Source organism: Myotis lucifugus, unplaced genomic scaffold, assembly GCF_000147115.1.
Source record: "Myotis lucifugus unplaced genomic scaffold, Myoluc2.0 scaffold_3, whole genome shotgun sequence".
Taxonomy (NCBI): Eukaryota; Metazoa; Chordata; class Mammalia; order Chiroptera; family Vespertilionidae; genus Myotis; species Myotis lucifugus.
In genome coordinates, this window is record NW_005871051.1 from 3410468 (window position 1) to 3423249 (window position 12782).

The 12782-nt window shown below is 49.1% G+C and overlaps 2 protein-coding genes across 4 annotated transcripts in view; both read right to left on the reverse strand.

Moving 5' to 3' along the window:
* Positions 1–4232: 4232 nt before the first annotated feature.
* On the reverse strand, positions 4233–7896 carry CUNH2orf66 (chromosome unknown C2orf66 homolog). Its single transcript, XM_023763111.1, is given in 5 exon segments — positions 4233–4811; positions 5983–6181; positions 6967–7029; positions 7031–7099; positions 7765–7896. Coding segments are annotated over 4 exon segments (444 nt in total). The 3' UTR covers positions 4233–4811; positions 5983–6001.
* Positions 6985–12782, reverse strand: part of PGAP1 (post-GPI attachment to proteins 1) — a 64825-nt gene continuing 59027 nt past the window's right edge. Inside the window, exon 28 of one of the 3 annotated variants that reach the window (XR_002830999.1) lies at positions 6985–7099. Coding sequence is in view for 1 of the 3 variants with exons in the window: in XM_023759844.1 (XP_023615612.1) it covers positions 12005–12011 (7 nt within the window). In the remaining 2 variants the exon portion in view is untranslated. Of the gene's footprint in view, positions 7100–11351; positions 12012–12782 lie in introns of those variants that run through there. The other 2 variants (XR_002830998.1, XM_023759844.1) reach the window with 2 other exon arrangements.

A 12782-nucleotide genomic window follows, 5' to 3' on the forward strand; every position in this document is an offset into this window, starting at 1 on the left:
GCGCCGCAGCCGCCGAGCTCGGGTTCCGGGAGCGCTTGGCCCCCCTCCTTCCGGACGGCGCCGGCGGACCTTCCCTTCCGGCGGGCTTTTCCGGAGGGACCTTCCGGCGGGACCCTCCTTGCACCCCGCCCTCGCCTGCGCCTGGTTCAAGTCTCCCGCTTATTATTAGGGGATTGGGGTGGGGGGAGGGGGGGAGGGAGACACAAAAAATCAGTGCCTTAAAGAGATTTCTCTCATTGGATCATTTTCCGAAATCCTGCATTAAGATGCTCCCAGCCTCCCTGGCCGGTGTGGCTCAGTGGATAGAGCGTCGGCCTGCGGACGTAAGGATCCTGGGTTCGAGTCCGATCAAGGGCGTGTACCTGGGTAACGGGCACATCCCCAGTGGGGCGTGTGCAGGAGGCGGCTGATCGATGTTTCTAACTCTCTATCCCTCTCCCTTCCTCTCTGTAAAAAAATCAATAAAATATTTTTAAAAATTAAAAAAAGGTAAACCCCTTAAAAAAAAAAGAAAAGAAAAAGATCCTCCCAATCTATTTCCTCTTCTGAATGTTTAATTTGATCTTCGCTGTAGTGATTCTTTTTTAATTGAACCATGTGCTCTGCCTCCAGCGTGTCCACCTTCTGGTTTTCCGGACGCGGAAAGCTAAACCCTCCAGTTTAGTTTAAACCCTGTCTCCTCCCGTCGGATGGGCGGTCCAGGGCCGCGCCCTCTTGCACAGACCCTCACACCTTCCTCTGGGCTCCGTCCCCTCCAGCCCTATCCCCGCCCGGCCCCCTGCAGTCCCATGCCTGGTGCATGCCCAGGCACTGTGGACACCCCTTTCCTGCAGGCCACCTGCAGGGCACGCACACCCTCAGGAAAATGATTCCTAAACACCGACGCCGCTATGCCCAGCGCCAGAGGCCCGCGGCGGGTCAGGAGCGGGGCCAGGGCTTGGAGCCTGGTCTGTCTGACTCCAACCCCACGCTTGGGATTAGAGGATGGGCTGCCTCCTCCACGGAACTGGTCTTCACCTCCTGCCGCCCCCTGGGCTTGGACTGTACCCCTCCTGGTGCGGAGTCCTCGGGGACTGAGCTGGGTGTGAAGGATGGGAGCTCGGCAGCCCACGGAGGTCACTGACGGGGATTCTCGCCTGGCTTTCTCCAGGCGGCCAGGGAACGGCACCCAGCGCAAGTGAGAATCTCCAGCCCCAACTGTCCCGGAAGAAAGGAGGGCATCACAGGAGGACCGACGGGCACCTGGTAAGCAGAGTGCTCTCCTGAGGTCAAGCGGGCCTAGACGCGCTTGTGTATTATGGGCTGCCTGGGATATGGGGGCAACAGTTGTGAAGCTACAGATTCACGTTGTGGGGAGCGGGGAGCAAGGGGTGCAAGGATAGTCTTTCTGCTACGAAACACCTGTATGACATGAACGTTCTGTGTTTCTGTTTTCCTTTCCTCCACTTCCCTGTGGCGTGTCCCCTGGTGAGTCAGAGGCACCCACAGTGCCTTGGATAAAGGGGAATGCCTATGGCAGCCATGAAAAGAGCAAGAAAAACTTTTTAGACGTGCAGACTCAATTTTTGAGAGTCAAATGGAAATTCGGAAGAAAGCAGACAACTGAATTTGTGCCATGACAACAGAGAGTACAGGGAGGGGATGACTCCATCCTTTCTCCTTGTCAAGGCGGGAGGCGGGGGACAGAATGGGGTGTGACCCTTCTGGGGAGACGATTTTCCATGGCTCTTGCACTTTTCTGTGAAAGCTGCGACAGTTCTCCTGCTGGGCTAGCTTTTCAAGGGTATTTGTTGCAAACACCCTTGAAAGAGAGAGATATTGACTCCCTCTGGGGCAGAAGGCAAGTTTGTTTTCCAACCTGTATAACAAAAATAAGGTTTCTCTCCGGGGCAAAGGCTGAGCTGTTTTGCTGGTGGCCTCCTTATAGGAGTGGGGGTTTCCTGAGTGTGGAGTTCCTCCTCTGTGCACAAACCCACTTGTGCACCCGCCTGGAGCCAGCGCCAGGGCCCAGATACCTGAGAGAGAAGAACAAAGGGGAACGGGAACCTCACGCTGCCTGCTACCCCAGAAGTCTCGGGTGTCTGCCAACATCTGTGAAACCGCAGCAGGGTAGCATGTAGCTTGCAAGTAAGGTAAAACCTCACACCCTTAGCAGTTCTTAACCTCCCTAGACCTGGGATAGGGGACAACAGGCCATGTCCTAGGGATGGGGAGCGGGGTGCTCATCGAAGAGGATCAGAGACGTGTTGAGAGATGGTCAAGGACCCCTGGAGGGCCGCGATCACTGCAGAACATTCATTTCCGCTGGCGGGAACACTACACGTCTGCTGTTTTCCTAGCAATGGCTCCCAGCCAGAGCGAGATCACTCCCCAGTGGGCTTTTATTTTATCTTATTTTTAATACATTTGTATTGATTTCAGAGAGGAAGGGAGAGGGAGAGAGAGATAGAAATATCAACGATGAGAGAGAATCACTGATCGGCTGCCTCCTGCACGCCGCCTATTGGGGATCAAGCCGGTAACCATGTGCCTTGACGGGGAGTTGAACCGTGACCTCCTGGTTCATAGGTCGATGCTCAACCACTGAGCCACGCCGGCCGGGCCCCCAGTGGGCTTTAAGAGATGTGTAGGGAGGTGTTGGTTGTCAACATAATAGGGCAGCCGTGGGGAGACTACTAACCTAGTGTCTGGGACCAGGTGTGCTCACTGGCCACACTCGGTGAAGACCCACTACCAGCAGCATCACCATTAAGACACCCCAGGCCGTGTGGAGAGCTGGCCTTCCACCAACAGCCACCTGCCGATTGTGAGGAATTTTCCAAAGGAGGCTGCGCCTGCCCTGAGACTTGGCAAGCTCGCAGTGGAAAGTCCTATGTGGATGCCCTTCCTTTTCAAAGGCCTTAAGTTGAGAAGCTTCCCTTTGTGGAGGTCATGACAACACCAACCAGGGGTGGCGAGAGGAGAGGGAAAAGCAGCCACGCGTACCTGGGTGGAGCTGGACTGGCTGGGACGCTCCCTGCCACTCCACCGTGGATCTTAACAGGCTAACAATTTATGCTCATCCATGATTACTTATATATTCTAAGTGGAAAAAATATTCTCGGCATTAACTAGAACCAGCTTCCGTTACTGTGTGGTCAGTAGCAGAAGAGCACACATTTATTTCAACTCAACCAGTATTTCTTGAACGCTGGCTACATGCGTGGCACTGTGCTAGGTACTGGAGATGTAAAACGGGGAAAACAGACACACACATTGCAGCAGAGCATGTTCACCCAGACACGGGATCTGCTCTTGCATAAATGCTCCCCGTGGAATTCAGTATCAGTCATCATGCACAGAAACGACCTTGGAATGTACAGACTCATGTTAGCAGGACACCGATGTTTGCTTCTAGTACCAGGTTCCTCTTGCAGGAACCACAGAAGAAATGATGCAGCTCTCCATACAGATACAGGAAAGGGAGTGACTCCCAATGAGGATCTGAGAGTCAGCATAACCTGCCCAAGGGGGAGGAGAGGAGAGGCTTGCTTGTCACCCACACCAGTTTCTATACCCGCCCCCCTTTTTAAATTGGTTCACAAGACAGAACAGGTTTCAAGAATCACTGATCGGCTGCCTCCTGCACGCCCCCTATTGGGGATCAAGCCGGTAACCATGTGCCTTTATTTTCTTTGACAACTCAATAAAACATCATCTGCCCACGGCATGGTGCGCCCATCACTCCAAGCAGACTCTTTCTCTCTACCGCCCCCCTTTGCCCACGTCCACCTACCCCACCCCAGTCCCTCCGGCCTTCTGCCCTCCCTTCTTGAGGGTGTGTGTGTGTGTGTGGGAGAGGCAGAGGCAGGCTAGGATACTTGGTGCAGCACAACATCCACCCGCTGAGCACAGTGGCAGAGAGCCTCTCCCAGGGACCCCAGCAATTCTAGAATCCCATGATCGTTTGCTTTCTATTTCAACTTAATTGTGGATATTTATCACTGATCTTCCTTGGTATGAAACTAGGACTGGGAGTTCTTTCAACAGCATGTGCTGAACATGCGAGTGTGTCTTCCTCCCAGAAAAAAGACCAATTTTAAACCCAAATCCCTAGTACATATAATGAACTAAAGTAAAAATGTGCAACATCCCTTTCAAATGAAAGTCTTGATTGTTAAAAGCAATATATACACATATAAGACAAGCTGAAAGGAAACGTAATGAAGTCATTTCTCTTGATTTTATGGTGTTTTGATAACTTGTAATTATATGCGGTGCTCTACATTGACATGTATGGTTATAAAGTGGAAAAAAACAGCAGAGTATGCACATAAGTCACATAGGTCCCAAAGGTCAAGCTGTTGATATGTAAATCTGAAAATACAGAATAAAACCATTACAAACTGACAAAAGTCGGGGGGAGGGGGAGTTTAACAATGACCATGATTGACTTTTTCTGATGAGCGGCTTCATCTGTGGTTTAAAAATAGCCAGATACCTGCAAGAACAAGAAAATGCTCTAATGAAACAGAAAATGAAGTCGGTACCATTAGCACAAAGACTCAAAGATCAACATCTTTCAGCAAAAAACTCTTTTCGTCCTCACTTTCTAATCAGCTGCCAGGAAAGGCGAGCTTATGATGGCGTCATCTCTGATCCAGATGCTTTGCTTCTTCCCCCACCAGTCATCCGAGTCCCATTATGTTACCATAGCACCCAGTAGGTGCTTTCTCCGGGCCCCGCCCCCAAGCAGCACCTCACTCCACGCTCACACGAAAGTATGTCTTTGATATTTTCTTTGACACGTTCTGTGAGTTAGAGGGTAGCACCTGCAATTTATAGGTGGAGACTGTAAGGCTTAAAGCAAACTGCATGCACTACTGTCTTCTACTGGAGGAGGCGCTGTGTATTAGTAACTGTCCTGTTTTAGCTTCTGAGGTTTCCTTAAACCAGCGGTCTGGTCGCCAACCTATGGGACCTCAGGGACGATCAGTGGTCCGCGGACCACCGGTTGGCGACCGCTGGCCTAGGGCCCACGTGTGAGAAACAGTTAAGGGGACGCCTCTTAACATCTTTCTGTTTATTCTATTTTATTTTCTCACGCAGGAGAGGTTTCAAGTGCATATACCACATGGTAAGTTGCATCTTCTTTTTAAAATAACATCATTATTTTTTTAAATCATCACATTTACAAGAATCGATAAGCAAAATCCTTTCACATGCACAATAAAATGCAACGGCGGCACCCTTCCTCACACTTTCATTCCTACCTGGTGGAAGAAGAGGAGGAGATTTTAATTACGATTTAGTTCCCTTTATTATAGGGAACAGAATCGTAATTATTCAGCCGCACAAAAAGCTACTAGACTAGAATCACAATGTAGCTCCCTGGAATGCACCAGACCTATTTTTTTAAATGATAGGTACTCATTTGGTAGGAATGCTACAGTAACAAGAATAATAAAATTCAAATATTAAACATAATATACTTCTAACCTTTTCCCTATGAGAAAAAAAAATCATCTTTAATATTTTACTTTATTTCCTCTAGGTGAGGATGTTCAAGATCAAATATATGCTTATTACTTTCTTCTAAAAGGAACTATTTTTAAACTTTACTTTCTATTTAATCCAACTGCACACTTTCACATATTTCTTTATGATTTTCCACACAACGCAGCTATCTGACCGGGTCTGGGAGAAAAGGATACAGGCAAAGTGTGTGGTATTCACTAGATGTAACCATCCTATTAAGAGTGATAGTCCTATCATTTTACTATATCTCTTCCTACAAAACTATGCTTAAAATGTCATAACTGTCATTCCTCCTTAAAACAGACACGAAATACTGAACCACATCCAAATATTACCAGAGATGAGTAGCTTCTAAACTACTAGTAAGCACGTATTTCTGTGGGGAAATAAAATCATTTTTCAAATAACTACTCTCCAAACCTCTTCATGAGCGAGTCGTCTGTCTGGGAGGAAGGGGCCTCTCACCTGCTCGCAGGAGAAGCCGTCAGCCTTCGAGGCCGCGGGGAAAGGGGTTTCTCCGCTCTTCGTACTCGGCAAAGGCAGAGGCGATGAGCTCTGACTGCACAGAGAGGGGTCTGGGGGTCTCATTTGTGGAGAAAGTATTTGGAAATCTTTCAAGGTCAAGACCTCTTCCCTTTAAATACGCCTGAAGGGTTCTGAAAAACTGGACAGAGAAAGAAAATGTTCCGTTGCCACATATAAATTAAATACCCAAAAGACTCAAAGGTGAATATTTCCCTCTGAATTGATTGGGGAGCTCACCTAGGAGGCAGGAGGTGGGAACTCAGGAGCAGAAGCACAAGCTTTGGCCACTTCTTCCCGCCCCGCCCTGTGCCCCACCCCAGGCCCCATCCCGCCTCCTCTCTGACATTTCAGCCCCACAGGAGCTCACTCGCCGTTCCTGGTGGGAATCCCGCGAGGAACAGCAATGACTTAGCAGCACCCGTCAGAGGGCCTTGTGAGCCACCTCTGCATACCAAGGTCAGAGGTCACATTGAACCCACGGCCTGGTGCCGCCTCTCTGACTGAAAACAGGACCCCGGTCATCGTCTTCTGAAACCATTTCTGTCCGACATGGACTTTTCAGCTTTCCTTCAGGAAGTGGATAAAGGCAGAGAAGCTGTGCACAGCGCCATTGGCTTGTTTTAATCCTATGTTGTTATCTTTCACATCCGTGTGCACAGACCACTTACACAGGCATGTGCTCTGTGTGCTCACAGAAGCAGGTGTAGATCGGCTGCAGGAGCAATGGGAGGCCAGCTCTCGGGCCAGCAGAGCGCTGGTCTGGGCCCGGGGGCCTCCTCCCAGCCCGGGGCCCCCCTCCCAGCCCGGGGCCTCCCTCCCAGCCCGGGCAGCCTTCTGTGCACTGTGTTCTGGCGGAGTTCAGCGCACGCAGATCCCGAGACACAGCCATCACACCGCAGCCCAGCACAGCCAGGCGCGTGCTTCCAGGTCTCGGTTTCTGGGGTTGCTGAGTGGCTTCCATGTGTCTTGGTTTCTCAGTGTGGCTCCCATGCACAGGCCCGAGGAGCACCAGGGCCGCAGACAGCAGCAGGAACGCTTTGGGCATGGTGGACTGCGGCTGAGGGAGAGGAAGGATGAGGGGAAATGCAATGGTCACACTGAGGGAGGGAGGGAGGGAGGGAGGGAGGGAGGGAAGGTGGGAGGTAGAGGGGGAAGGAAGGAAGGAAGGAGGGAGAGAGAGAGAACAAATGCAGAATAAAAAAAGAGCCATTTTTAAAGGGAGATGAGGAAGAAGAAGTAGCATCCTGGTCCACCTGAATTTTACAGCCCTCTTCTCCAGATTCATTTGCAAATAAGAATTCCAAACCCAGTTGATGAGCTTAGGGGGGTCCACGAAAGTTAGAACATTGTACAATGATAAGCAAAGTGATGATGAGCACAACCTCCCAAGTCTGAGTAGACCATTTTATCTTTTTAAAAAATGCACCTTGATATCTCCCAAAAAAAAAGTGAAATCTTACACAACAAACAAAAAAGCACCCCAAACCCATCTTAAAAACCCCGAAACTGAGCAATGCACTTTCCACACAGCAGCTTCACACCACACCAGGTAAGTAAAGCTGGTCTCCCACCCCGAGGAGGGCAGTGGAAAGGAACCCCAGAGAAAGGGCTAAGACAGCTTACCGGGAGTCCGGCTCGGCTGGCCTGGTTGCTTACGCCGCCTACAGCCCACAGGGGATCTGTGGCTGCTTATAACCGGGGTTGGCTGAGGGTGGGGGTCACTGACGTGAGCAAGGGGAGTTCAAACACAATGATTCCATTTTCATCCACAGCACAAACACCCTTGAGAACCACATCTTCAAACTTCTTCAGGGATAAACAACTTGTCTTATAAATAGAACCACCACTGGCCATTTTGCGTGGCTTTTATAACACAGGGCACTTCCAAACAGCCAATGGCCTCTGCCTTTTATACTTGCCAGAGAAGGTGTATCATCCTGGGAGTATGACGATGACTAGCCCACCTAATAGGATGCTCTTCTGCAGATAGCAGCTTTGGAAATTGAGAGCATTTTTTTTCTTTACACAGAACATTCTAGTGCAAGGGACAAAATTGCTCTTCATGAACGACACCTCATATCTCTTCTGAGAACCTCAGGAATCTTTACACGTTTTAAACAGTGGCCTGGTTTCTCATAATATCCCCCTCAAAATAGACTACAAGATAGCATGTGTTGCATGGGAAAAAGAAAAATGACCATATTTACAGCACTGTCCTGCTGAATAAACGTAATCATAGGAAATGCGAGGGCTGAGAAATTGGACGTGATGGGCTGGGAAGTTGCTTGGTCCCCGTGATGCAGGACATCCCGGACAAGCTCCCTGCTGAGAAGGCTGGTGATCTGAGCTGAAAACCAGAGTTCCTGGCTATTTCTCATCTTGACCTTGGGCAAGTCTCTATGACCTTCATTTGTTTACGTCTTCGTTTGTTCGTTCAACAAATTTTTATCGCACTGCCCAAGGCTTTGAGGATAAAATGTTAAGAATAATAAACATAGGTACTGCCCTCTTGGAACTAGCACAGCCGTGGGCAAACTACAGCCCGCAGGCTGGCACAGCCGTGGGCAAACTACAGCCCGCAGGCTGGATCTGGCCCGTTTTGAAATGAATAAAACTAAAAAAAAAAAAAAGACCGTACCCTTTTATGTAATGATGTTTACTTTGAATTTATATTAGTTCACACAAACACTCCATCCATGCTTTTGTTCCGGCCCTCCGGTCCAGTTTAAGAACCCATTGTGGCCCTTGAGTCAAAAAGTTTGCCCACCCCTGAACTAGCATGTTAGTGGGCAAGACAGACATGAACCACATCATTATTTAACAAAATACAAAGGGCGCTGATTTCTACGAGGAGGAACTGGGTGCTGAGAGAGTGGAACAGGGAGATCTCGGAAGGCCGCCGAGATAAAGTGACCTGACATCTGGCAGCAGCAGTTACCTAGGCAACCGAGGGTGCACAGAGGGAGAAGAGCGTCACACAAGGTGAACAGCTGCGCTGGAGCCTGAGGCTGAACGTGAGTGAGGCCCTGGCCAGGTGGCTGCATTGGTTGGAGTGTCCTCACCAGAAGGGTGGCTTCTATTCCCAGAAAGTCAGCGAGGAAGCGGGGAGCAGAGGGCGCCAGGTGAGGTGGGTTCAAGCCGGAGCTAAGAGGTAGGCAGAGTGTGATTTGTCTGCTGCAGGCCGTGGCAAGTCACTGAAAGGTTTCAGCAGCCAAGTTGCTTGATGAGACTTGCATTTTCCTAAGGTCATTGTGGTTGCAGTGGGGGAGAGAGACGAGGTAGAGAAGGGGGAGGAGGGGGACCAGGCAGGATGAGGTGTTAAACTGGATGAGGAGGGGAGCATGGATGCAGAGATGTGGGTGTACCTGAGAGAGAAAAGAAGGTGTTGCTAACGTACTGGGCACTAGAGGAGGCAGAACTAAGAGGAAGAGAGTGTCAAAACCACCTCTAGGTCTCAGGATCAGTGAACTCAGTCCCACTCCCTGAGACAGCAAACACGGGCCTGGGTGGGTGAAGGTCATGAGCTCCCTCCGGACGGATGTGTTGTATTTGAGGAGCCACGTGGGGATGGAGATACACAGTTGGATACACAGCCTGGAGCTCAGACGGGAGGTCTGGGAAGGAAATGTCAATATGGGAGTTATTGGCATATAAATGGATAAGATTTCTTCAATAAAAGTTAGAAAATGAGAAGAAAAGGTGGTCTAGGGCTTGAGCTTTGAGAAGTGTTAGCAGGTCACAGCCATCTGTAGGAATCTCTGTGAGGGAGACCCTGGAGGCAGAGGAAAACCAGGAGACTGACAGCAAGGGAAGCAAGTGTGTCGAGAAGGGGCAGATGGAGTAAAAGGAGGACTCGGAGGGTCCCGGGAGCATCAGACGGCTGTGGTGGGTGGAGGGGAAGGTCAGATTAGAAGTGAGTGGATGGACAAGAGAGAGAGACAGCGAGTACATCAAGCTCCCGAGAAGTTCAGCCGTGGGGAGACGGTGGGAGAAGTTCAGCCGTGGGGAGACGGTGGGAGAAGGTCAGCCATGGGGAGACGGGTGGAGAGAGACGGCAGTAACCAGAGGGGAAATGGAGTCCAGGGAAGGTGCTGTTGTCATTGTTTTTAACGGGAGAGACTTGAGTTTAAATGTCAGTGATTACGTGAGTAAATGAATATCCTGGAATTTCATTATATCATCTGTCCTGAAAACTCCAGGGCTTTGAAGTTAAAACAACTAATGATACTGAAGTATTAAGTTATTAATGAGATTATAGCCAAGTCACAACACTGTGAGTCCTTAGACCAGGGGTGGGCAACCTTTTTGTGAGTGCGTGCCAAAACCAGCAAAATCTCTGACTCAAAATTCTTCTGCGTGCCAACCCTAATTTTTGGAGAACATGTTACGCCTACTTGATATCTCTTAAGGTGTACATATGTGAAGAACCTTGAAGAAATAATAAAATTAATTCGAGCGACAAAAACACAGTATATGATGATGAAAATTACATTTATTTTTTAATGTATACATGTACACTGATAGTCCGACAGAAAACTTCATGACTCCGTTTGATATTATCAGTGGGACTTTTGCTGCTGCATCACTGATGACAGAGATTTTACATCAGGTTTATATTTCGTGACCTTCAGAGATATGCACAAGCTACTACTTTCATCCATCAGGCTACTCCTATTACGAGACATAACAAAATTCATCACTGAGAACAAAGATTCACAAGCGTATGTGGATGAAAACATGGAGAGTAACACTGTTGCAAAGTTTTTTAAACAGAAAAAATTTTCTGGAATGGCATTCCAAGTCTTCAATAGTTCGTTTTTGACACTTCTCTCTGGTACTCCTGTCTCTAATTGCTTTTTTTCAATGTTTTCCAAGTCAACTCTAAGGTCAATAAATTTCTGCTTCCAAATTGAGCTACTCTGAAATTCAATCAACTGCATTTCAAAGTCAGCCATGTCTATCCATGAAAACATTTGTAAGTTTAGTTCCTCCAGTTTCATGCTGTCTGGAAACCTCATGAATTTTGCTGTCACTTCCAGTTCTCTGAATTTCACAAATCTTGAGAAGAACTGCTCAATAGTTGACTCAATGATGTTTACAAACAGCTTTTGAAGGCTTTGACAGTCTGTTCTGTCATCTTTTGGGTGGTCTTTGATGTGCCTCTTGAGGTTTGGGAAATACCTAAATCTCTCACCATCCACATCCCTCTTAAAGACTTCCAGTTTCTTTTTAAAAGCCTTTATGTAACCAAATATAACATCAAGTGTCTTGCCAGTTCCTTGTAATTTAACATTTAAGTCATTCAAATGTTCACAAAAATTGTAAATGGAAGATTATAAGAGAGGGTGCCAGCAAAAGTTACTGGTGAGCCATGTTTGGCACGTGTGCCAGGGGTTGCCCACCCTTGCCTTAGATCATGTTCCCTCCTCACATTCCCAGTGAAAGGAGAGGAGAGGAAGAATTCTTTCCAAGTAAAAAGCAGACCTCCTCATCCTGGCTGGTGTTGCTCAGTGGTTACAGTACTGGCCTGCGCACTTAAGGGTTGCAGGTTCAATTCCTGGTCAAGGACACCTACCTGGGCTGCAAGTTCATTCCCCTGGCCAGGGTCAGGGCACATGTGGGAGGCAACCAATTGATGTGTCTTTCTCACATCGATGTTTCTCTCTCTCTTCCCCTCCCTCCCTCCCTTCCACTCTCTAAAAATCAGTGGAAAAATATCCTTGGATGAAAAAAAAAAAAAAAGCAGACCTCCTCTTGTTCCTTCCTCCTGGAATGGAAATACCAGGCAGCCACCACTATGCTATGAGAGATGCACTGTGGGTGGAGAACTAATGAGAGAAGAACTTGGGTTCTTGATGACTTCATGGAGTCCTGTTCTGGACTATTTCACTGGTTAAGGAACTGTTGTCAGGTTTCCTATTTCATGCAAATAAGTCCTAACTAAACAGCCTGTGTAGGGAGATCAGTGCCTTTGAAAAACAGGAGAGAAGGTGGGAAAAGTAGGTCAAACAGTCAAGAAGTTTTAACTCTCTATACCCTATATAGAACACTAGAGGCCCGGTGCACAAGATTCGTGCACTAGGGTGGCCCTCAGCCCAGCCTGTGCCCTCTCGCAGTCTGGGAGCCATCAGTCGGACATCCTTAGCACTGCCACAGAGGCGGGAGAGGCTCCTGCCACTGCCGCTGCACTCGCCAGCCGTGAGCCCAGCTTCTGGGCTTCTGGCTGAGTAGCGCTACCCTTGTGGGAACGTACTAACCACCAGGGGCCAGCTCCTGCATTGAGCGTTTGCCCCGGGTGGTCAATGTGCATCATAGCAACCGGTCATTCTGTCACTTGGTCAATTTGAATATTACCCATTTATTATATAGAACTAGAGGCCCGGTGCACAAAAATTTGTGCACTGGGGGGTGGGGGGGGGGGGTCCTTCAGCCCCGGCCTGTGCCCTCTTGCAGTCTGGGACCCCTCGGAGGATGTCCACCTGCTGGCTTAAGGCCGCTCCCTGGGGGATCGGGCCCAAGCTGGCAGTCAGACATCACTCTGGCAGCTCGGCAGCCCTCAGGGAATGTCCACTTGCCAGTGGAGAAGAGGCCTAAACTGCAATCGGACATCCTTAGTGCTGCTGAGGAGGCGGGAGATGCTCCCACCACCACCGCTGTACTGGCAGCCGTCAACCTGGCTTGTGGGCTGAGCAGAGCTCCCGCTGTGGGAGCGCACTGACCAGCAGGGGGCAGCTCCTGCA